Source organism: Lepisosteus oculatus, chromosome 6 (genome assembly GCF_040954835.1).
Source record: "Lepisosteus oculatus isolate fLepOcu1 chromosome 6, fLepOcu1.hap2, whole genome shotgun sequence".
NCBI classification, from domain to species: Eukaryota; Metazoa; Chordata; class Actinopteri; order Semionotiformes; family Lepisosteidae; genus Lepisosteus; species Lepisosteus oculatus.
The window spans coordinates 33,085,152-33,108,976 of record NC_090701.1 but is presented as its reverse complement, the minus strand read 5'-3'; the positions used below and the strand labels follow the sequence as shown (position 1 = coordinate 33,108,976).

Genomic DNA, 23,825 nt, shown 5'->3' with positions numbered 1-23,825 from the left:
GTATTTAAATGGAAATTAATTACATTGTTACCTCATCACTAGTCTGGTAATAATTAAGCAAAATGTTCTGATTACCTGCTAGTTTTTTACTGTTAATATTGCCCTGAACTTAGCTATACAATGGTAATGTTGCATGACCAAAAATAAGCAACTAATATGCAAAATGCTATTTGCTTGATATAGCAAAAATTAACTTCTAAAACTTCTTATTTTTCTTCAGAAAGTAGCTATTAGATACATACAAATCAAGCATGATGGTTTTGCATTAATTTTTTTGAACCACACCACATTGTTGATTTTTTTGTTTGATTACACAATTACAAAGCCCTTCATACGTTTGTAGCCATTTGTAAGCCTATGTTCAGTTTCACTGAGACCAATGGTGGTTAAGTCACTGAGTTTGCTCCAAACTTTGAAGGTGGGGTTTGGAGGAAGTGGGTGTATGTGCTTTGCACTCATTATGCAAAGATGTGTTCCTGTGATCAATTACATCATCAAACAGGAGCCCTGCAATTGGACAGAAGTAGAGAACCACAGGAAGTGAACATTTGTGTTTCAGATGCATTAGTATTAATAAGGCTACTTACTTTGTATGTAGACTACAAAGGTCCAGACATAGCCTCTATTTCAAATTGATTCTAACCTGCTTACCAAAGAAGGCCATGGTCAGAGTTTAGCATATTTAATCTGGCATTCATGGCGTTTCAGGCTTTGTTTAGTTCTGATTGTAAATCCAACATTTTCTAGTCTGTGTGGTGTTCAACAGATTGAGTTTTTCTTAAATTTTTTTTCAAAACTGTTGACTTCCCTGCAAAGCTGTTTTTTGAAAACTAGATTTCCTCATCTATGTAATTATTGGACACTTGTTTTTAATTTTTGTTATGACTTCTGTGACCATTCATCACAAGGTTCTATGGGGCCAATCAAACATGTTGATGATCATAATGGCACAAAACCGAAACATTGACAAATGTTTAACTTCATTAAACTTCATAACTACCTGTAACTTCAAATGCATTTTCTACAGCTGCAAAAAGTGGAAGCCGTACCCTAAAATCAGCAGACAAAAACTTTGCTATCTAACACAGAAAGTATTAATATAACCTGTACCACATTTTTATCCTATATGTTAATATTTTAAAAATATTTAATTACCCTAATGGATATGAAATCAGGAACCACTACAGACTATAATGTCTCACATAACATCACAATATACCACAAATATTTTAGCAGTCTAGAACAATTCTTGAATTACTTCAGAACACTGCATATGACCCCACTTAATCATTGATGTAATCTTATCCTGCTTAAATACTGACTGAATGTCAGTAACAGTACTGTGTAGCGGCAATGCTTGTTAATAAGACAGAATTAAGTGTTGCTGTGCTTTCCCAAATGAGGCCTCATCTCTCTGTTCATCTCTGTGGTGCAGCCACAGAGAAACTATTCATGCAGGCTGATTTAAAGATGTTTTCTTTTGATAAGGGACAGCTCCCAAAGGGGGATGCACGTAGCTAAGCCTAGCTATCATGATCAATGGTCATCCATTGGCGCCTATCTGTCTAGGGAGTGCCAGATGGACATCTGGACTGCATTCCTAAGTGTCAGGAGTGAGTGACTCATATCTCACCTTGATCAACCAATCAGGGACTGGTAGGGCCGAGTAACCCACGTGGGACTCTGATGCCCATGGAACTTTCAGCCAATCAACGAGCTGAAGTTCCTCCAGGATAATAACTGGCAACACAGAGGGCCTAGGAGGATTCAGTGTAGAATTCTGTACTATTCTGTGGATAATTCTAAAGGGAATTCAAAGGAGAATTCCAGGGCAGGACGGCCCAGGAGCAGAAGGCTCCCAAGGGCAGGACATTCTCGCAGCCTCCTGACCATCCTGAGACTCAGCCCGGACAACCACGGAACGGCCAGTGTGTCCGAGTGCCAGAACTTTCCTTGTTCTAAGAGTCTAGAGCGGAGGTTGCCAGAGAGTAACCAGAGGATCCACCCGAGGTTAGCACCAGCAGCAGGCCTCGTGAACAGGTTGGAACTGTGGACAGCTGAATTACTATTCAGAACTAGCGCTTCACCAGGAATGAACTGGTCTTCTTCCTGACCTGCTGGGACCCACAGTCATCTTTTCTCCTGTGCATAAACTTTGCTAGTTAAATCCAACACTAACTAGCCAGTCAGTGAGCATCAGCAGCGCACCGTCGCAAGACGCACAGCACAGCCCAGCACCGAGCCAGAGAGCGTGGATTGGACAGCAACAGCCTGCAACTGTTTTTGTGCCCGCAGGAGATCTGAATCCCCAGAGATTGGATGAGTATTCAATTTCAATGCATTACAGCTCGAGAATTCAATTGTTATCCCAACCAGTTGATATCAATTTAATTCCTAAGAGTTATGTACTTGTTTTGAGTATCTAATGTAGAAGTTATAACTAAGTTCATTTATAAAACGGTCTAAATGAATGATATACTGAACGTATGTCCTCTTGATATATGTGTAACACTTCGTAACTGACTGAATATATACCTTTTGTATTCTGATAACCCTCTCGATAAGATCGGTTAGGTTTATATGCGTATTCTATGTATTAATAAATGTATCCTCGTGTATTAGTACCTGTGTGTGTGCGTTGTTTGAGTTATATCGCAAGGTTGGATTCTAAAGCCATCAAAATAATCAGTTTTGTGATTTACTGCTACAATTAATAATTGTCCCAGTAAATGCCCAAACCCTACAGAACTGGTGCCTTCAGAGAGCACACTACAACTGTGTTGTGGATCTCAACCTTATTCCTGGCTTATACTACTGATTAGTGTTCCTGCCAAGTTCTTAATCGCAGTCTAATTAATTTAATTTCAGTTCTTCCAGTCCTACAGGAGGTTTATTTTTTATTATTTTAGTGTTTTACATGTTGAAATTGTTGGACCAATGCACTTTAATTTAATTTAGCGCATTAGAGCGACTTGAATTTAACAAAAGTCTAAACAAGCAAACGCATCAATTGAAGGCATTAGCACAAGCCTTAATGTTCATTTGGAATGAAAACCAGCAGACTTGGGTACTACATGACCAAGGTTGGCAATCATTGGTATAGTGTATGATTGAGAAGCTCTGAGGTTAATGGTGTTCTACCCATTTGTCATTAGCCTATTCCTGTGCTGGCTTTAAAAATTGTAGTATATTTGCACCATCCAGAAAGGAGTAAAATTATAGTTTTTTTCTCCTCTTCAAATTGGACTATAACAAAGCTGAAGAGCAGTGGTGGGCAATTTAATTGTACATCTGTATAGTCTTGGATCATTTTCTTGACATATCAAAGGTTCAAATCCAGAGTCATTGAACTAAAGACAGGCACCAATTATTTTATAGCTATTCATGTAAATGTCTAATGTAAAATGCATTTTCTACAGCTGTAAAAAGTTCAGCTCTGAAATCAGCAGACAAAAACTTTGCAATCTAACATGGAAAGTATTAATACAACATGCACCATGTTTTATGTCATTCTATTAATATGTGTTTTTAAAAATTGTATAAACCAAATTACATATAATTAAGAATATTATCATATTAATCAATATTAATATTAATATATGAGCTCAACTAACAGGAAACCCTCAGTGCATATCTATTGTCTTTTTACAGTAATTTCCTAATTTTTCTCTGCTATCATTTGTTAATTCTGTAGTTTTGATTTGATATACCTCTGCAATGAAATCACAGTCACGGAAAGATGAAAAAAATCTTACTTTATAAATACATAAATTACCTAATTTCATGGCATACAATGGCATATCTTCTACGTTGGCACTGGGCGTTGAGATCTTCCTGAAAAATAAAATGAAGTAAAGTTTGCAAAGAGCATTTATAATATTACAAAAAAATACAAGATATTTATGTTTGAAAGCCAACATGTTTGGATACAGCTCAATAGTGTGATGCTACAGGAGTCTCAACACACACTGTGTAACATAAATTACTATAATATAATCATTAATGGTTTGCAGATTAGGCCAACCAACCATGTGAACAATTTTGGTGTTTTCTTAACCACTGAAAATCATGTAAAAAATAATGAAATGGTCTCCATTTTTCATCTGTGTAATTTTATCCTGTAATTTCCTCAGTCAGAAGTTGATTAACAATTCTTGCCATCGATTGTTCTTGATTGGATTACAGCAATGCACTGTTTTATGGCTCATAATATCCAGAGGCCTTTGTATGTTCAAATTCAGATGTTATAACCAGAATTATAACCAGAACTAAACTTTACAAGCATACCGCTCTTGTTTTGTTCTTCCTCTATTTGCTCCCTATAAGGTAAATACTAATTTCAAATAATTCTCTTATAAAGTTCTTTAGTTTGCAAGGATCTCCTTGACAACTAAAAGACTTTCTGTGTTATTACAGCCCACCCTACAAGCTTTTCTAATTTTAGTCTTTTGTGATGGGGTATCCTACATTTATGTAGAAGGTCGTATGAGACTCCGTGTCTGTAGATTTTTAAGTTGTTTAAAAACATTTTAAAACCTGCATTTCCTGGTTTTAATAAAACTGTTCTTTTTCTTTTCTTTTCTTTGTTTTTCTGTCATTTATTATTGTACCTAGGTTTTTTTTTCATTCTTCTAATTGTAATTGTAATTAGGTACCTGTTTTTCAGGCATAAAAAGTGTTTTTTAACTACCTAAAACGTTTTATTAATTTTTCAGTCATGCATTAAGTTGGACAGGGACACATTATTTCTTAGTTTTTGATTTTCTTAGAAAAAAAAATCAGGTGCCCAGCAGACATTTAGTAATTGTGGTCCGCATGCAGAAGAGCACACGCCTGGGGAGTGGTTTACTTTTTGAATGGAGCACACTAACTTATATCATTATATCATGACCCAGCATGAGACAATGAACATCCCACTGCAAATGTCTTGCCAGACAAGAAAAGAGGGTGTAGAAATTATTAGGAGACTACTTAGAGGGTGGAAGGGGATGAGGGGGATTAAAGGGAGATGCAAACATCTTTTCATTTGGTTTCATAACATCAATAATATTAAATCTTTGCTGTTCAATTGTGTTTCTAAAGCTACCTTGAAGTGTAATGGGAAATTAAACTGTCAATAAAACTACCACACAGATGACTGTCCATGAAGAGTTTATATGTCATATATGTCAATAGGAAGTGTATTCCTCAACAAGTACAACATACCAACAAGATTTGTAGTTTTTAATTTGGCTCAGGAGTCAAATATATTTGTGAGGCAAATAAATTACACAAATAAACTACATTTCCCAATGCCCCACACATGTAACATCATCATTTATTACATGCAGTAAAGTATCAGTTAGACAAAGCAAAGCAATATCAAAATGAGTAAGGGGAAAGTTACCGAGTTAAAGAAATCCATGAAGTAATATCCACAATATACATACAGTACATCAACTGTTACTGCCATTCTGCAGACTGCTTTCATATACAGTAGATGCAATTATTTATACCAATGTTTACAAGCGATAACTTAAATGTAAAAATGTTTAGAGTGGTACATGTATTATATTTGTATAATTAAAATGTAAAATAAAATTATTATTTTTATTTGTCTTCTAAGTACTATTCTCACATAATTCTATATACGGTTTGCAATAAAAAATTATAATTTTGTTACTGTTATACAGTATTGTGACATCTCATTTACAGTTGTTAAAGCGAGGTAACAACATCATGTCTCAACAAAGTAATCATTGTATTTAATGTTTTTTTTTCAATAGTTTGTACAGTATATAGTATGATTAGTGCAGGTAAGCACTAATGGGTTGAATAAACATTCAAAACTGTACTGGTCTGTCGAACAATCACACACAACTGCAGTACTTTGAGGATTCATTTCACCACCTGTCAGTTTTAGAAAGTACTGCAGTTCTGCATCAGATTATTTAAAAAAATAAAAATGCGATACCACATTTCAGTATGTGACACAGTGGTTCTTACCACAGTTTACTGTACAGACTGACATCTCACACAGTCTAGATAGCTGTATCTTTCTATTAAATCTAAAACTATTTTGTAGTCATGTGCTGGTCAGTTAACGAAAAGATGTTGAACATAAAAACTAAAATCGAAAATAAATGATTTAGGGGACAGTTACTGAATGGCAAGCTGTTGAATGTTTAGAGATGCTAGTGTACGAACAGGAAGAATTATATAGTAAAAATGGAAGACAATTTTCAGTCATGTCACTACTGTCCTGCAACAGCTAATTTGTCATTATTCAAATGATCCTTGCCATTTCTAAATGTGTTATTATTTTCAAATTACATTTGTTTTCATATGGCTGAGGAAAAACAAGTTTATAATCGACAGGAGTCAGATCTGGTTAGAATTTCAAATTGGTATTACTCTGAATTCATTCTCAGCATGTTTCTTCTATAAAATACAGATTAATAAAAGAAAACACCTGCTTACACTCTATATGGGTACTGAATATTGATTAAACATTTTTAATAATTTAATCAATCTGAATCAATGCAATTCATTGTTCATGACTAATTAACTTGAGTTGATTTGACTGTTGCATAAGCACTAAATGACCTTACTAGTAAGAGTGTTATATGGTCACAGATAATGAGGTTATTTAAAGTGAAGAATGTCAAGCCTGGTGAAAATTAAGAAAAACATAGAAACCTATGTCCACCCACTTGTAAACTTATAATAGAAAATAACAGTGACAAGGGTATTCTGGAAGCTTAACTTAGTCATTACAGTGTCACTTGTCCTCTGGCTTTTAGGGACAGCACATTGTTAAAGACAAAAACAGTCCATAAATACAACAGAATTTAACTAGTAGTGATTATTGGCAACCTGCCTGCTCAGTAATTTGTTGATCAAGACTTGGAACCTTGTTTACAGTCCTCCCCGTGGGCTTAACTTGATATGATAGCATTTCCGCATATCAACATGTTCATCTGCATAACGTTGTAATTTTACAAAATGGAACACCATTCAAGAAGAGGCTGAAAACTTTTGCAAGACACTGTACATTATATTTATAATGTGTTTAATGAGAAATAAAATATTTTTTTTATTTGTTATACTGTCTGATAGATTTTTAACGGATTTCCATGACTTCCAGAAAATGTTGGAAGCTGAGTTAACAGTAATCTACTGTATCAAAGATCCTCACAGTAATTTACAAATACATGAAATCGAGTATAAAGCTGCCATTTAACAATGATTGATAAAGGAATAAAACTTACCTTAAATCACCTTTAGAACTCTTTAAAAAATATCTGTTTTGTTTAATAGTTTATTGTTTGAAATTGGTCATAAAAATCCTACTCGTGTTCAAATGCAAGATTATGATTTTTAAATATGAATAAAAAATATATTATGACAACCTATCAGATGTCATTTGGGTGCTTGTTTATCCACAAAACTAAAAGTTTTTGAACACCTAGGACCTTCCAAACCTCAAAATATTACTACTTACAGAGAACATATTTACATATATAGTTGTATGCAAACGTTTGGGCATCCGTGGACAAATTATATGTTCTTTTGATTTTCTAAGTGAAAAGAGGTTAACAAAACCTCTGCAGCAAACAAACTTAAAGTTGACATATTTCTACAAATTTTAATGCACACTATTTGCTGAATTTCACAGATTGAAAAAAACAGTAAATGTGGCATGTGTAAAAGTTTGGTTGATCCACTTGTGTTATTTTTTTGTAAGGTCTCAGAATTGAATTGACTCGTTAGGCCTTAATCTAAGTCAGGTGATGAAAATTCCAGACCTTAAATAAATTATCTGACTCTTCAAACCTCTCAGGGTGTTATCCTTATACTCAACAAACATGGGCTCCTGTAAGCACCTGACTGAGGATCAGAAAATAAAGATAATTGAGTCTTACAAAACAGGGGAAGGCTATAAAAAGGTATCTAAACACCTCCTGCTTGCAATTTCCACTGTCTGAAATGTCATTAAGAAATGGAAGTTAAGGAGAACTGTTTAAGTCAAGACAAGATCTGGAAGACCAAGACAAATCTCTGATTGAACTGCTCATAGACTGTTCAGGAATGCAAAACAAAACCCCCATATCACTGCAAAGGACCTGCAGGAAGGTTAAGCTGACACGGGAGTAGTGGTGCACTGGTCCACTGTGCAGCGTTGCTTGCACAAACATGATCTGCATAGAAGAATCATCAGAAGGAAACCTTAGTTGCGATCTCATCACAAAAGTCAACGTCTGCATTATGCAACACAACACTTGGATAAGCCAAAGGCATTTTGGAACCAAGTGCTCTGATCTAATGAAGTAAAAATTGAACTATTTGGCTACAATCCCCAAAGGTACGTTTGGAGAAAAAAAGAAAGAAAGAAAAGAACACTTTGCCAACTGTAAAGCATGGGGGTAGATCTATTATACTTTGGGGTTGTGTGGCAGCCAGGGGCACAGGAAATATTGTGCAGGTAGAGGGAAGAATGGATTCTACTAAGTATCAACAAGTCCTGGAAGCTTAAGTCCCACAGTCACTGAAGAAGCTGAAGCTGAAAAGAGTTTGGATATTACGACAGACAATGTTCCAAAACATCCCTCAAAATCAACCATGAACTACTTCAAGAAAGGAAAGATTAAGGTTTTGGAATAGCCTTCACAGTCCCCAGACTTGAATATTATTGACAATCTGTAATAGACTAGAAGCGTTCTGCAAGGAAGAGTGAAAACAAATTCCTAAAGCAAGCACAGAAAGACTGTTGGCTGGCTACAAGAAACATTTGCAGGCTGTGATTTCTGCCAAAGTGGGTGTTACTAAGCACTGACTGATAGGGAGCCCAAATTTTTGCAAATGCCACATTTACTTTTTTTTCCCCACAATCTGTTAAATTCAGCAAACAAATAGTAACTCTGCATTAAAATTTGTAGAAATATGTTTGTTAATTGCAGAGGCTATGTAAACTTCTTTTCATTTAGAAAATCAACAAAACATGTAATTTGGCCAGGGGTACCCAAACTTTTGCATACAACTATAGACCATATTTAAAGAATAACATTACTTCCAATTATTTGGTACTCTAATGCCAACCAAGATCAGTTTTATGATATAAAAAAAATAATAATGTTCATAAATTTCACCAAAGTGAGTTCACAGGTTGTTTTCTACTTGACCTCAGGAGAATTTAAATTTTCTTATGAGAAACTGTATGTTCAACATTTCAACTTCTGTTAAAGCTATCAGATACAGGAATAATTGTTCCTGAACAACGTTTGAGCCACTGATTGTTTTTTTTTTCTAGAGGATGTCTTCCACCTAGTCCCTTTAGATTTTTCCCAGACTACAAAAGAACAAAAAGGTGCCAGTTAAAAATAAATAATAATGCTTTTCACGTGCAACTTTCTGCTTTAAACTTTGAATTTACCAAAACACAACAAACAGAAATCATAAAGTAATGTCTTGAACATTAAGACATTGACCCTTGCTATTTAGACTACGGATAATACTTTGGAGACTTCTGTGACAAAATTTTCTGTCTATGTAGACAGTATGGATAAAGGCGTAGGGCCATTTTACCATCAGACTAAGTTCTAGTGCTGTGATCATGGTGTTATTTTCACACCTGAACCATAATTCTTTTCCATATAAAAAAGAACAGATTGAAGTACAGATGATAAATAAAGACATTATGAGCTGCACTGCCTCTAGCTGATATCCAGCGTATTACTTTACAAATTTATAATCATCTAAGTCAAATTCACACACTTAAAATTCTCAAAGAAGAGTAAAGCATTTTAAGTATTTTTAATCATAATATAATAGCACATACAGAACTACAATGGAAGAAACTCGTTCAGAGAATCATGTTTCAAATAAATTATAGATTAATTAAACTAGTTAAGTTTAGTGAAGAATTAAACTAGTGAAGAGCTAATAATTAGACCTGCACAGATTCACTTTATAAAGCTTTATATATTATGATATTAGAAATGATTGAATTATTTTTACATTTTCATACTAATAATGGTCGGGAACACAGAAGTATCATCTCAGTCAGATAAGGTTACTTCAAGAAGCAGTGGAAGAACTGTAGTTAGGAGCTTAGATGTTCTGAAAAGTAATGCTATGTTGTTGTTTTTTTTTCAGGACACACACAGTTACTGTACTATTGGGCTTCTATAGTGCCATGGAAAAAGAAAATGAGCACTTTTATGCGGACATTTTATGCAGTTGGGTCTTGACATTTGCATGATTAGCAAGTTTTACATATAATCAATTCCAATCCTATACCATCGCATAATGTACTATAGTATATAGAATGTGTGGTTAAAAAGACATATATTACTCTCCCTTATCTGAGTACAAATGCATTGGCTCTAAGAATATTAAATATTTATAAAAATTACACTGAACAATGAAAACTCAGCTATGACCTGTTCAATCATTAGCAAGCCCAATTGTAATGAAAAGGTCTGCAAGCCTGTAATGTCGTCTACAGCCTGCCATTCTCCACACTGCCGACATAAAACTGGGAGCAGTTACAATACAAAAACAAGACCACGTTGAGATGCAGAGTAGTGGGTATTTTTGAAGAGAGGCAGGAAGACTAACTCAACAGCTAGATTTGTCTCACATTTCTCTGTGGCAGATGCTGCAACAGCTAAATTCAAAGTGAAGCTTAACAATTTTAGGCTCAGTTTCACCCATATCTGCTCTTAAACATAACAGAACTCCAATTTATATAAATGATAGCACTTCTTTAGAATATACAAAGCAGAATCTTAAGTAACTTCATCCTGGTAACAAAAATGTTTTGTCCAACCATCTTAGACTACAAATATACATTCAGTGCTGGTTTTTGTTTAAATTATGATCAGCTCCATAATGCAAAAAATGAAAGCAGAAAGAAATCTAATCTGACAACTTTAACAAAACATCAGATTATATTTGCCAATTTAAGCACATCTTGACTTCTACAATTTGTATTGACTCCTGTAACACTCTACTTGCTGTGATTTCTGAACGCACATTGAACAAACTCCAGTATGTTCAAAATTCAGCAGCCAGAATCCTGACCAGGTCTAGTGCAAGTGATCACATTACTTCTATCCTGGAGTCCGGCACTGGCATTCCTGTCAGGTTTTGCACAATCCTCATGCTCAACTATAAGGCTTTGCATGGCTTGGCACCTCAGTACCTGCCTGAGCTACTATCGCCCTACTCCCCACCTCACAACCTTCACTCTTCTAATTCTGTTCTCTTATCTGTCCCCCAAGCCCATCTACACTCTATGGGTCTTATGGCCTTCTCCTGTTAAGACCCAAAGCTCTGGAACTCTATCCTTCAAATCTAGACTCAAAACCTTCTTCTTTAGAAGAGCCTTTACTTAATGAGTTCTGTTCTTTACTCCTCTGGTCCTACTGTATTAAAAGTACCCCCATCTAGTGTCTCCTCTCATTGTATATTCTCATTGTGCATAACTTGTGTATTTTTTATTCTTGTTGTCATTCTGTCATTCTTTGAGTAGCCACCTTAAATGGCACTGTATAAAACAATTTGTTTTTGACAGTGAACGTGAATTCAAGTGAGGTTTCTGGGCTCACTACCAGGTCCACATCATATTCCAGATTCTGCACTGGCAGCAAACTCTTTCTTAATACTACAGATGCCAAGCATATAGAGTCTTAGTATGGACTACTCTTCACAACCAAAGACAAAACATGAAGGAGACCACTGGGTGTAATGTACTGTAGTAGGATACGTTACCCTAACATTCAAAGCGTATAACACATAAAATTCAGGACATGACTTCAACAATAGATCAGTCCCTTTTTAAATAATTTGATTTACTTACAGCAAAATGTCTGCTCACCAAAAATATCAGGCATAAATATTTACTTCAGCATATAATTCTAAATTTTTCTGCTTAAATACAAACAAATATCAACCAATATAAAACATATCAAACAAAAAGGTTTTCCTGATACAAAAGAAGGAAATATTTAACAACGGTAATGAACACGTTTCGTGTCAAAATCATCTTATTCTCATGCAGTTGTCATTTCTTCAAAGCATGTCATTGTTCCACAATATCTGTACATCTATTATAGGAACAATGGGTACAGGATACACAATGTTTCTTAAGAAAACAAACAGATGCAGTGCATTGTTCAAATTATATACACTTTCTGCTTTTCAAATTATAAGTATCAGAGATATGTATCAACATGTAATTTAAATATAATTCCAAAAGAGTAAAATGATTTTCTGATGCTCTTCAGTTTCAAAAACATGAAATGCAAAGTTTGTTGTATTTGAATTGTCTGAAATATCCATTATCAAATTATTTTTAACAAAATAAAATGTGTATATAATATATACATACTGTACAACTTCTATGTACAGTATAGTTCCTACCAACAAAATTGTAATGTATGCTTTACAATCAATTATTTGTGATAATGAGAATAATATTAATGATAAATACAATAAATTATACATTTTATGGAATTCTTAACTTAAATAATCAATAAAGACATATAAACCAGGACCAGACAAGGCTCATTTAAAAGTGATATTGCAGAGGGGAAAAGCAATGTCCTAGATTACATGTTGGGGCAAAGAGGTGACTTCCAAATGGGAACCTCAATATTTTTTGTTTCTTACAGTATGTTCACTATTCCCCCCAAACATTACAGTTTGTAGTAGTTATTTATCCAAACTAACAAGCAAAATTGCAAGTTACCTAAAGCTGTAACAGTAAATTAAATTGTAACTGAGAAGTGTCTCTTAGATTTTAGATAAAGTTTGTGACACTTGGAAGAGTAAACGCTTCTAGCTTTAAAGCTGAGAGGATCTTGGCTGAGGTCTGGGGGGTCCCTTCAGCAAAAAAACTATTGTAAAGTTTACCTTGATATACCTAGGCAAGTTGTGGGTTAATGAGCAGTACAGAAACATACAATATAAGATCACATTAATAACAAGAAGAAGAGAACAAGAAGACACAAATAGAGAGAAGAGAGAGTAGTCAAGAGGAGTTGAACTTGAAACATGCACCACATCATGATCATCCAAACAAAACCCAACTGGAGCTAAGTATTTGAACCTTGCTAGAGAAAGCTTACTATGCTTTGTCTTGAGGGAAATTGGGTTTCCTGGGTAACAGATACCTTGGTCAAAAACGTCTTTCCTGCTTAGGTTGCATTTTTAGAAAAGGGAGATAGGCTCCCATTTATTGTGTGGCATCTGGGTGCAGAGAGAAAGATTTAACTGCAGGTGGTATCACATTTATTTAGAAGGCAGCATATCTCTTCTTTGGCCTCTGTAGGCATTATTTAAGAGTTTTATACTTAGTAGAAATTTTACTTTTACTTACTTTTATACTTAGTTTTTTTCTAGGTGATTAGAAATGTAGGCCTGATATGCCTTCTTTGTAAATATTATACATAGAATAACTTGTGTATTGTATTGTTTTGTTGTGTGTAGTGTAGTTTGTGTCTCGTAATTGTAATAAATATTTGTTTAACTAAGTGTGCCTGGATTATTAATCTTTTCACCAAAGCTGTGCAAGAGACTAAAGAATCCACACTCCTCTAATTATACCAACCACTTGGGTATATTCTGGAGAAATCACTTACAAGTTGGGGGTTATGAATAATTATTTTAGATATTGACTTAACTGCTTGGTCAAATTTTCACAATTTGTGTAACTGCCCCCCCATTTGTAAAATTATGTTATGTCCATCCACCTTATGTCATTTAACACTGGTAAAATATTAGTATTGCCCTTCTAAGAAATAATAGACACAGATTTAATTACCTGCCCTCATCATAGTCATAACAGTACACTCTTTTCTTTTTCCCTGTACTAACCTTTAGCTTTCCTGATCTCTCTTTTCACCTCTTTCTGAATTGCCCTCTTGAGCTGTGCATCCCCCTGAGAAAAATCAGGTTTCTTTATTAGGATTTCTTGGTTACCCACGTCTTATTGAAAAAAATCCTTTAAGTATTTGGATGTAGTAATAAATCTACATAGAAAGTAATATAATCAGATATTACAGCAACAAATTAATGAATATTCTCTGATGTCCCCTTAAAGACATACACTTGTTTATAGTCAAACCATGTAGCTGTTTAGTACTTTTTTAGTCCCAGACTTCTACTGATCTTATGTCCAGTTTGTTCCCATTTGAAAAATTACTAATAAACTGGCCTGAAAAGCACTGTATTGTGATTAGACTAACTGTGCGGAGACTTTGCAAGGTATTAGTAGATATTTAAAATTTTCTCATAGCATAGATCACTATTTATCTGTCAGTTTATTAAAGAACACTGAATACCATCATGGGCCCATTCTAAATGATTTTACAAACTGGTGCAACAAGTTCTCCCTAAAGTTAAATGTTTCAAAAACAAAGGAACTGGTTATTGATTTTAGGAAAAATACCACACCCCCTCAACCCACTATAATTGATGGTCAGCCTGTTGAAATTGTCAATGACTGTAAGTAGTTGGGACTGGTCGCTGACAAGAACCTAAAATGGCACAAATGTTGTGACACGATTTATAAAAAAGGCCAACAGAGACTCAGGTACTTTAAGGTGGATAGAACTATTCTTACACTTTTCTACAAAACATTAATTGAAAGTGTCTTAACACACTGCTCCACTTGTTGGTTTGGCAACATAAGTGCTGGTAATTGTAATAGGCTGGGTAAATAGTAGTAAATTAAATTAGTAAATATAAGTGGCAAAATAATCGGGAATAATCAAATCAATTTAAGCATCCTTTACAAACAGAGGGTAACTAAGAAACTCAAAAGCATCAGGGAGTGTGTGTCTCACCCCCTCCATTGTGAATTCACACTTCTCCCATCTGGGAGACGCCTCTCTGCCCCCAGGTGTAAAACCAAGAGACTCAGGAAATCTTTCATCCCCACTGCAATTACACTCTTAAACAATGTAAGGTAACTACCTTGTCTCTTGTTTCTTGTTTCTTTCTGCTGTAACACTGCTGTATTCTCTTCCCTTTTGATAATGTGTATTGTTATTGTGTTGTGTTGTGTTGTGTTGTGTTGTGTTTGACTGTGCCATAAAACAAATTTCCCCTAGGGGACAATAAAGCTTGAATTGAAACAGGTCTTAAAAGTACAAAGTTTTGAAGTGCAACTATTAAAATTCAACTTGGGAACCTTAGGAACATTTGGGGCTGTACAGTCCAATTTCAGAGTAACATCATAAACGATTTTAGATACTTTTCTAAATTAGCTTTAGGGTGAATGTAAACAAAAAGTATTTTTTTTATTGTTATAAAAAGCTGTGAAACTCTCAAAGGAGATAAAAGCAACTCAGAGTCACTAAGCAGTCCAATGAGATTAAACATGTAAATAACACACAATCTCTGACAACAATAATTTGGCAGCAACTACAGTATGACCAACCAAATGCAGTTTACCATTACAACATACCCCTTCTACATGATGTTTACCTGTTATGTCCTTGTCTCTATCTGGCCAGTGTAATGAAAACCTATCACCTAACTTTGTTGTCCAACAGACTGTAGTCAAGCCACATCCTACCACATGCAACTATCCAGGCACTGTGAAATTAACGCAAGAACTTCACATTAGCATTCAGTTTGCCTATGTTGTTTTTCAATCATCAAAGATTAAACAGACTTGGCAGGTGTAGTTTAAGCCCCCCAAAGTTTTTTTTGTCTGAAATAATCATTTTGTGGAGTTTGCACTTCGGCTAAAGTCATATTCTGTGTAAAACCAAGAATATCTTAAAGAAATTTGGAAACTAGCATATCTAAATTATGAAACAAATTGCAGAGTGCACGAAAAGTCTGCTTACCATTGTGCTGAAATGGTGCATTCTTAAAGGTGGGTTGAGAAACCACAGTCACAAGCACTGCTTGTATAATGAGTAAAAATTCTTTAAATTGTAAGAAAAGAGTTGGCTTTTCATCTGGAACGACTATACATTTGAATTCCATTAAGTATTTATGGTTGATGTAAATATTAATGTGCAAATACAGTATTTACATAGAATGTATAAACATAAAACTTTTGTATTTCTGAGCATTTTATCCATTTGTCATACAATATTTTCTTCTCAGAAGCCAAAGCACTCTTAAACGCTTACCATGCAACAGTAGTACTACTGCCTATAATTATAAAGGTCTAATGTAACTGCGGCATCTTCTGATCAGTTGCACGATAACCACTCATAGTATAAGAACATAATAAAGGATATACAGTTGTATGCAAAATTTGGTCCTGGACAAGCAAACTTAGCCCTGTAGTTTGATAAGTAAAGTACCAATAAACTATTTATTAAGTAGTCTTTTATTTAGTATGCGTTAATGTATTTTATTTATTTTGGGGGGTGTTTTGTTTAATGATGCTTAATTCATATTTTTTTAATTTAATATGTACTAAATATGATACTAGGGTGATGACAAATTTTGCTGGGCTACTCTTCCCCGCATTACAACATGTAGTCTATGAGAATATTAAATCTGAATAACTTCATTTTAAATAATGCTGCACTAATTCTCATTGTAAGTCAGAAACATTATATACAGTACATGCATTTACATGAATGCTTAAAAGCTTGCAATTAATGTTTTATAGGAAAATCCGTCAAAAACCTTTGAAAAATCAAAATATACCATATTGTTACCTATGGGGGGGGGGGGGTTAAATTAAATTAATTTAAGGCAACAGGTGTTTTCTCATTCTTGCAAGATGGTATCACAACATGATTTTCTGCTTTAAATTTAAGCCTGCTTATATCAGACTCCCTCCATAGTATAATATCAAACACTTTGTTCATATCAATTACTGCTGTTACTTGTTCAAATACATACAGTACATATTCGTTAAGCAAGACCTATTCAAATCTACATTAGCAGTAACTTTGAATCCTACTGCCCTACAGATGTACAGTATGGCAGTATGGCAAGCTGTAATTATTGTCTGCATAACCTTGTTTGTAAAAAATGACAGACTATAATGTTACTTAATTACCATATCGTATTTGAGTAAAACTGGTAGAATACTTTCAGGCCCAGAAGATTTATTCTAGCTGACTCCGGTAAGCCTAACATTCTGAATCTTCCACAGTTCTAATAAGGTAATATTATTTAATACTGAACTTTCAGCCTGCATCAAGATTACATTAAATCACATTCTTTGCCTTTCTAATATTTTTAACCTGCATCTAATAGCCTTTTTAATGTTGTTGGTTTTTTTAACTTAATCTTATTTTATTTGTAAAATGATGACTGTTGCATTGGAATTGAATCATGCCTTTTACAAAATGCATCCAAAGATTCATCACTACACATGATCAATACTTGCAATATTGATCTGTGGGTTGCAGTTCACTGCTTATATTAGATTTCCTCAATCATATTCAGCTCCAAGCTGCTTTGAAGTAGATTGTAAAGTGGAGAGTTTGTCTTTGCATTCATGACTCTCTCCAAAGATGGCATTTTGGAAGAGCATGATTGCAAACAATAACAGTAATGTAGCAATGGTGAGTAGGGATACCTCCAGTAGTTGTTGAAATCTCTGATCAGTCATCATTAGCTTTGCATTTTGGTTGCATACTTAGTGGGTGTAGCTTGCTCCAACAAACACGTTCTTTTTGTTCTCATATTAGTTTTCAATAAGTTTGATATAAAGTGAATTTTATTTTTTCATTTGATAGGCCTCTACTAAATTATAGACCTAATTGCCCTAAGATTTTTCTGTTTTTTCCCCCTTTTGCATCCCATCATCATGTGCTGGTATAAATCTGAATTAGAATATTCTCTACTTTGTACACTGGGTTTATTGCAACAGAAGATTTTTTACATTCAGAATAATTTTAGTGCCACACCTCAGTGCAAATATTAATGAATTGTTTCACTGAATAAACATTAGTGTCCATAATAATACACTTACTGTACTTCAAAACAATCCTTGGATCAGTTTAATCTTATCTGCTTTTTAATATGCCTCCCCAGTACTTCCACCCCCATGCATCTAAGAATGTGCAGGACTGTACACCCCTTTCCTTTATTAAACATTCTTAGATAAAAATGTGTACTTAGCAATGTGTTCTAATAACAACTGATAAAACTCAACAAGAATAAAGCAAATATTGCATAGCTCAAGTATTTAACATTTTGTATTAATAAAAACGCTAATACAAAAAGTAAGAAAATACTGAACTAGTTCATAAGTTTAATAAATATCCATTGCCTTTGGTACTGAAGAAAAAAGTGCATCAGTTTCACAAAATCTCTTGAACTTCCAGAATAAGTCCAATATATGCTGGAGTAGTGTTTAATTAATCTTTAAAATGCTCTGCACTGCATTTCCGAAAGAAAAATCCTGTCACACAGTAGGAAACCTAGTTCTTGGAGTGCTGTACAGTATTATAGTGACCTGTTTATTTTCTTTGGACACCAGAGCTACAGTATGTTTTTTAATGGTCCTACTGTTTTGTGACTAAACATGCTTCTTCCCATGATTTAAAATGTTCTATAAATAACTGAAGTGTGTCAGTGTGTGTCAATCTTCCAATTATAAAATATCTTGGACAACAGATAAACAATGTATCTGCTTGGTTGCTCAATTTTACAAAGAAATTAAACTGTAATGAATACTTAAGATTCTTGCAGCTCTCCAAGACAGGAGTGTACCATACATTCTGTACAAAGTTGTTACATTACAGACAGCCAGACTTTTCTTTATCTTTCTGTGCTGAAGAACTGAATTGTCCTGGGATTATTACAAACATTGTATCTTCTCTATTTGTTATTTTTTTTAAGTTACAAAAAAAACATATATTACTTACTTATATAGAAGATCCTTAGACAGTTCATTTTCCTCTTTATTCTTCAGTTCCATGTTGTCAGTTTTGAGGGAATCATTACATTTTCTCAGCCCAGTCTGAAGTTTAGAAACCCTTTTCTCTTCTTGTGTATCACAAGATTGTTTTCTTTCTCTTTGAGAAAGCACATCTGTAAAAGCATCTTCAATGGATGCAGTTTTACTAGATTGTGTACTTATTGGAGTACCATCCTTTAGAGACAGAACAGAATTTTCTTTCTTATCTTCATCTTTTGACTGAAGAATAAAACTTGATCCAGATGGTCTTCTTGGTTGACGTTTTCTGTTACATTCCTGGTGAAGGAAAATAAAAAGATCACACATATAGTCACAGTTTGATGTTACATAAATGCTCCCTATTGGTTATTTTTCATTCCTAAGGATAATTAAAAATAGTATTAGCCATACTCCTAGAGTTTTTTATCTAAAATAAAGTTAGATTAGTGCCCATCAGTGTCCATAAAGTAAACAGAAAATGTTAACAGGCAACATGTCTGGTCTGAGCTAAAATCTTTTTATTGTATGTAAAGAACACCAATTGCATACCTTAACATACAAACTGTATATAGGAGTAGAGATCAATGTATTAATATTTATCATTTATATTTTTAAACCAAATACATGTTTGGTAGATATACTGTATACAGTTCACAAGAAAATGATATTGATTGCATGTCAATACATATTCTAGATTAATCATGTATAATCTCCTCTCTGTAATCCACATTAAAAAGACTTAATCTGGAAATAAATCGCACTTGAAAATGGTATTCCACAGAGGCCATTGGGCATATCCGCCAAATGTATTTTAAGTGCCCCTGCAAATAATTCAAAAGTATGTGATGGGAATGATCAACACACATCAGTAATAAAATGTGAAATTAAGTGAAAAACAATAATACAAAAATGTAATTCACCTTTGCAAAATCTGTGCATAAAAAGTCACTAACCTGTTGTGAACTAGCAATAGGACCAGCCATCATTCCACGCACAAAGCGACTGCTTCTATGTTTTTGAATCTCTGAAAAAATGTTCTTTTTTTCTAAATACAAATCAGCTTTAAAACTATCATTGTCAATTTCTGAAAAGGAAGGTTTAATGTGATTGTCTTTCTCACTTTCTGAAACTAAGCTGGTGCTTATCAAATGCTTCACTGTTTTTTTAGAGTCAAACTGAGACTTCTGAGGTGAAGGCCATTTATTAGATGGGAGAAGTGCATCCTTACAAGCTCTAAAAATAGAAAAAAAGCAACAGAGGTTAAAAATTACGAAGTTCTAAAAAATAATGTTAGAAGCATCCCATTTCTTTGTAACTACAGTGACCATATGACTCTGTATTCACTCGCACATTTTGGCACAATAGAAATGTTGTGATTCACATGTCTAATTTTTACAAAACATACAAAATAAATATAAAAATTCTAAAGGCTGCCAGAAAATGTTATTTCATTTCTAATGTGGCCATCTAGATGTTAAATGATCAGTGAAAATAATCTATACAGGTCTTCACCTCTTTCCTCCACATTCTGTAGAAAAAACATTAGGTGCTGGTTAAAAAAAAGAATACAAGTATAAATGATACTTAAAACGTGCATTTCATTACTTTCAGTTGTTTTTTAAATTGTCCCTTTTATCAAAGGCATATCTCTCCATGAAGAGACAGCAATTTACTAAAAGAGATGTACAAGTGACATCAATGGAAATCATATCATATGTCATCTGGTGAAATACTGTATGAACGTCAATTATCCCTTTGCATAATAAAAATAAAGGGAGAAACTGCTGAGGCAGTTCTTATTAAAAACTTTTTAATGAAAAAATATTCAATACCCATCAAAATCACATTTAATGATAATGTACATTCCTAATTATCAGGTTTATCTGGAAATTTCAAAAATAAAAAGGTGATTTGGTAAAATCAGTACAAATATCTGCAAGTACACAATATTATAATTTTACATTGGAAGATTTCAATCTAATTTTCCATTACCAACATTTCCAAATCAGTCCTTACAAGAAGCTTTGCAAAGGAAAAAAAGGCAAAGAGTTGTAAGTTGCAGTGTAAATTGAAAATTCCATTGTTCAAACCATATTAAATACTAAAAAAGTTGCCTCTATGTACCGTATATATATATTATCAGAATCCAATACTGAAACAGATAAAGAACTTAGCCTTATTAATAACTCTTTATGTTTTTATTTTAAAGTAAGTGTCTAAAGGGTATTATATTTGTCTTGTGTTATTTCAGAACTGGTGAAGGCTACTTGTACTGTGAGGATTCCTCAGACATTAGTTTAAAATCCAACATATTTGATTAATGAAATGTTTAATAAAGAAATTTTCTGTCATACCTGTAAACATCAGTTTTACTTTGGTCAGATACAGCTGTACTTCCTCCTTTCTCCTCTTCAGAGATATCATGCATACTAACAGCTGGCACAATGGTAGACTTAGCCTTAGGCACTACAATTGGCTGAAATAAAAATGCACAATGATCTTGCTCACTGCTACTATTAGTCTTACTCCTCGTCTCTCCACATTTTTCCATGTGGTGCTTTACAATAATCTCTAGCATTGCTTTTAAAGGGGTTTCCTGGGCCTGAAATTCAAAAAGGAAGAGAACAATAAGGATTGCATGTGTGGAGTCACATTAGCCAACAAAGTGCAAAAAATAGAAAATGTAATGCTGCATTTGAAATAAGATCCTAATGCACAGTCTGAGAGTTCCAGAACCATTTCTCAACTGTTGCAATTACCTTATTCTTTTTATAAAGAGACTCCAAATGCAAGATTCTTCGAAGATCACTTCTGTTGTTAATGCTTAAATCAGTCCTTGGAAGTTCTTGATCCATGCTAGCAATTGTCTGCTTTAATCCCTACATAGATAATAGATAGCAAACAAAGGGATATGTTTTGAAATAACCGTGATTGCATACATCTTATTATTTGATGACAGTCCATATCTAAATGTATACATGTTTCAACCAATGAGACTGTCAAAAAAGCAGTCCCTATGAAATATCTGGAACTTCACTTAAGTAATTACATCAAAGTTCAACATCCAAAAAACAGCTTTTAATGAATGTTTTTCAAAAAAGCCAAACACTGCATTTTTGTCTTCTGAGAAGAAATTCTAAGGTCTAAGGAACCAAAGGAGAAGATTTTTTAAATGGACTGTAACATAATGAACAGTAGGATCAACTAGAGACATTTTCAATTATTTGCATAGTTTATTTAATCTTTTATATGTAGTAACCCACCACTGAGACTACACTACACACCTACTGTAGGTGACACGTGGCAGTTATTCAGTATCAGCAGTAGCTAAAGTGAACAAGTGAAGAAATAGGCTACTTAAATTAAACTGAGAGAAGAAATAAGTGGCCAAAATTAAAAATGAATTGGAATTTAGCCAGGAAAACATGATTTGTGCAGTTCATATCTCAGAAATTGTGTCCTGGGCTTTGTAATCAAAAAGCTCCCTTAATTTTATCTGAAGGACAACAGCCCATTTCAACTTGTCATATTAATAACTTAGAATTTCTGATGTTCATTGGAAAGAGTGCCACCTACTGGTCTTAACGCATTTACTGTTATACCTGGAGCCAGTGTAGCCTTCACTGGAAATTTCGTGTAAACTGAAACTGATGCAGGGAAGAAAATAAGACTCGCATGATTTGGAAGATTTAAAATCTTACGGCCACCACGATCATACAGAAGTCAATAAAAGGGATTTCATATTTTATTTTTGTGTATGCGTTTATGTTGTTGTGATACATTTATCTTGAACTTTAGTCTTTAAAATACATGCAGTGGAGTAAGATATCCGTGGTACAAATGTGTCGTTCTATAAATCAAATATTTCAAAAGTATGTATGGGAATCAACAAAAAAGCGGAATACGTTAGTAAGATCAGCTATCGATACAGCTGCAGTACCATGTGCTTTTGCATGGAGGTTAAAGGTAGGCAACACCTTTTTATGTGTCGTCTATGGGTACAAAAAAAACAACAAAACAAAAGCCAGTTAAGTAGAGCTGAAAGAAAACGTTTTCGAAATTTGGCCAAAAATACTACTGTAACGCCGACTTATTTGTCTTCCACAATTTACATTTAAAAATCTACAATACATAAATGAAACAACAGGGGGGGAATGGAACACGATGTACTGTAAACCGTATTAAAATGCAATTTTCGAATTATACAACATGAATGATTAGCTTTCTTAAAATATAGTATTTAGCCAGTTAGTAATTTACCTTCCGACTGAGATATTCCCTTACTAATGATGCAGCAACCTCTTCCACTGGGTTTGTCATTTTTCTTGGAAAACTATATATATATATCCCTGCTCGGGATTTCAAAAGAAATTGCACACTACTTATCTTTATAAAATAAGAATACGATGTTATATTCCACACTTTCTTTCAAAAACAAAGGAGACAGTTAAGGAAGTACTGCCTCTGTAATTCCAATTGGAGAGTCGCAGACCTGAATCACACAGATCACAAATCCGGGCTGTTTGATTGCGTGATTCACCCATCACTCATGTTTAAAAAGCTTCGGAGCTGGTTGCTATGGATCTGTGATTGTGTGGAAATGGACTTGCGCAGCTTCCGTTGTGTCTTGCTTTAGTCAAGTCACGCTACTCTTTAGAAAAGACTACAAACCAATGAAGATTTTTTGTTATTGTTTGTCATTATGAGCATGTTTTTAAAATATTGTAACGTACAGCTTAATGGGATTTGAAATAATGTCAGTCCTGTTGTAAAGCCTATTTTTTTATCTTAACCTAATAATTTATTGGTTTGTGAATCTTATACATCTACAATGCAGCCTTTTCATATACCAATTTAATACAAAACATAGATAAACGCTGGTACCTGACGTCTAATAGCTGTCGGTCTGTACCCAAAGCTGCATGGAGTTTTGAAATGAGACTGTATTATAATT

At 34.1% G+C, this 23,825-nt stretch overlaps 1 protein-coding gene across 4 annotated transcripts in view; it reads right to left on the bottom strand.

Annotated features, from left to right (window-relative positions):
* Window positions 1-23,395, bottom strand: part of mindy4 (MINDY lysine 48 deubiquitinase 4) — a 56,301-nt gene extending 32,906 nt beyond the window's left edge. For 2 of the 4 annotated variants that reach the window (XM_069191201.1, XM_069191202.1), the window contains exons 1-6: window positions 23,132-23,395; window positions 21,631-21,750; window positions 21,226-21,473; window positions 19,825-20,104; window positions 18,840-19,168; window positions 3,776-3,834 (exon numbers count right to left, since the gene is read on the bottom strand). In XM_069191201.1, the coding sequence (XP_069047302.1) occupies window positions 3,776-3,834; window positions 18,840-19,168; window positions 19,825-20,104; window positions 21,226-21,473; window positions 21,631-21,750; window positions 23,132-23,191 (1,096 nt within the window). In that variant the 5' untranslated portion in view covers window positions 23,192-23,395. The remainder of the gene's footprint in view (window positions 1-3,775; window positions 3,835-18,839; window positions 19,169-19,824; window positions 20,105-21,225; window positions 21,474-21,630; window positions 21,751-23,131) is intronic. The other 2 variants (XM_069191200.1, XM_069191199.1) reach the window with 2 other exon arrangements.
* Window positions 23,396-23,825: the final 430 nt, after the last annotated feature.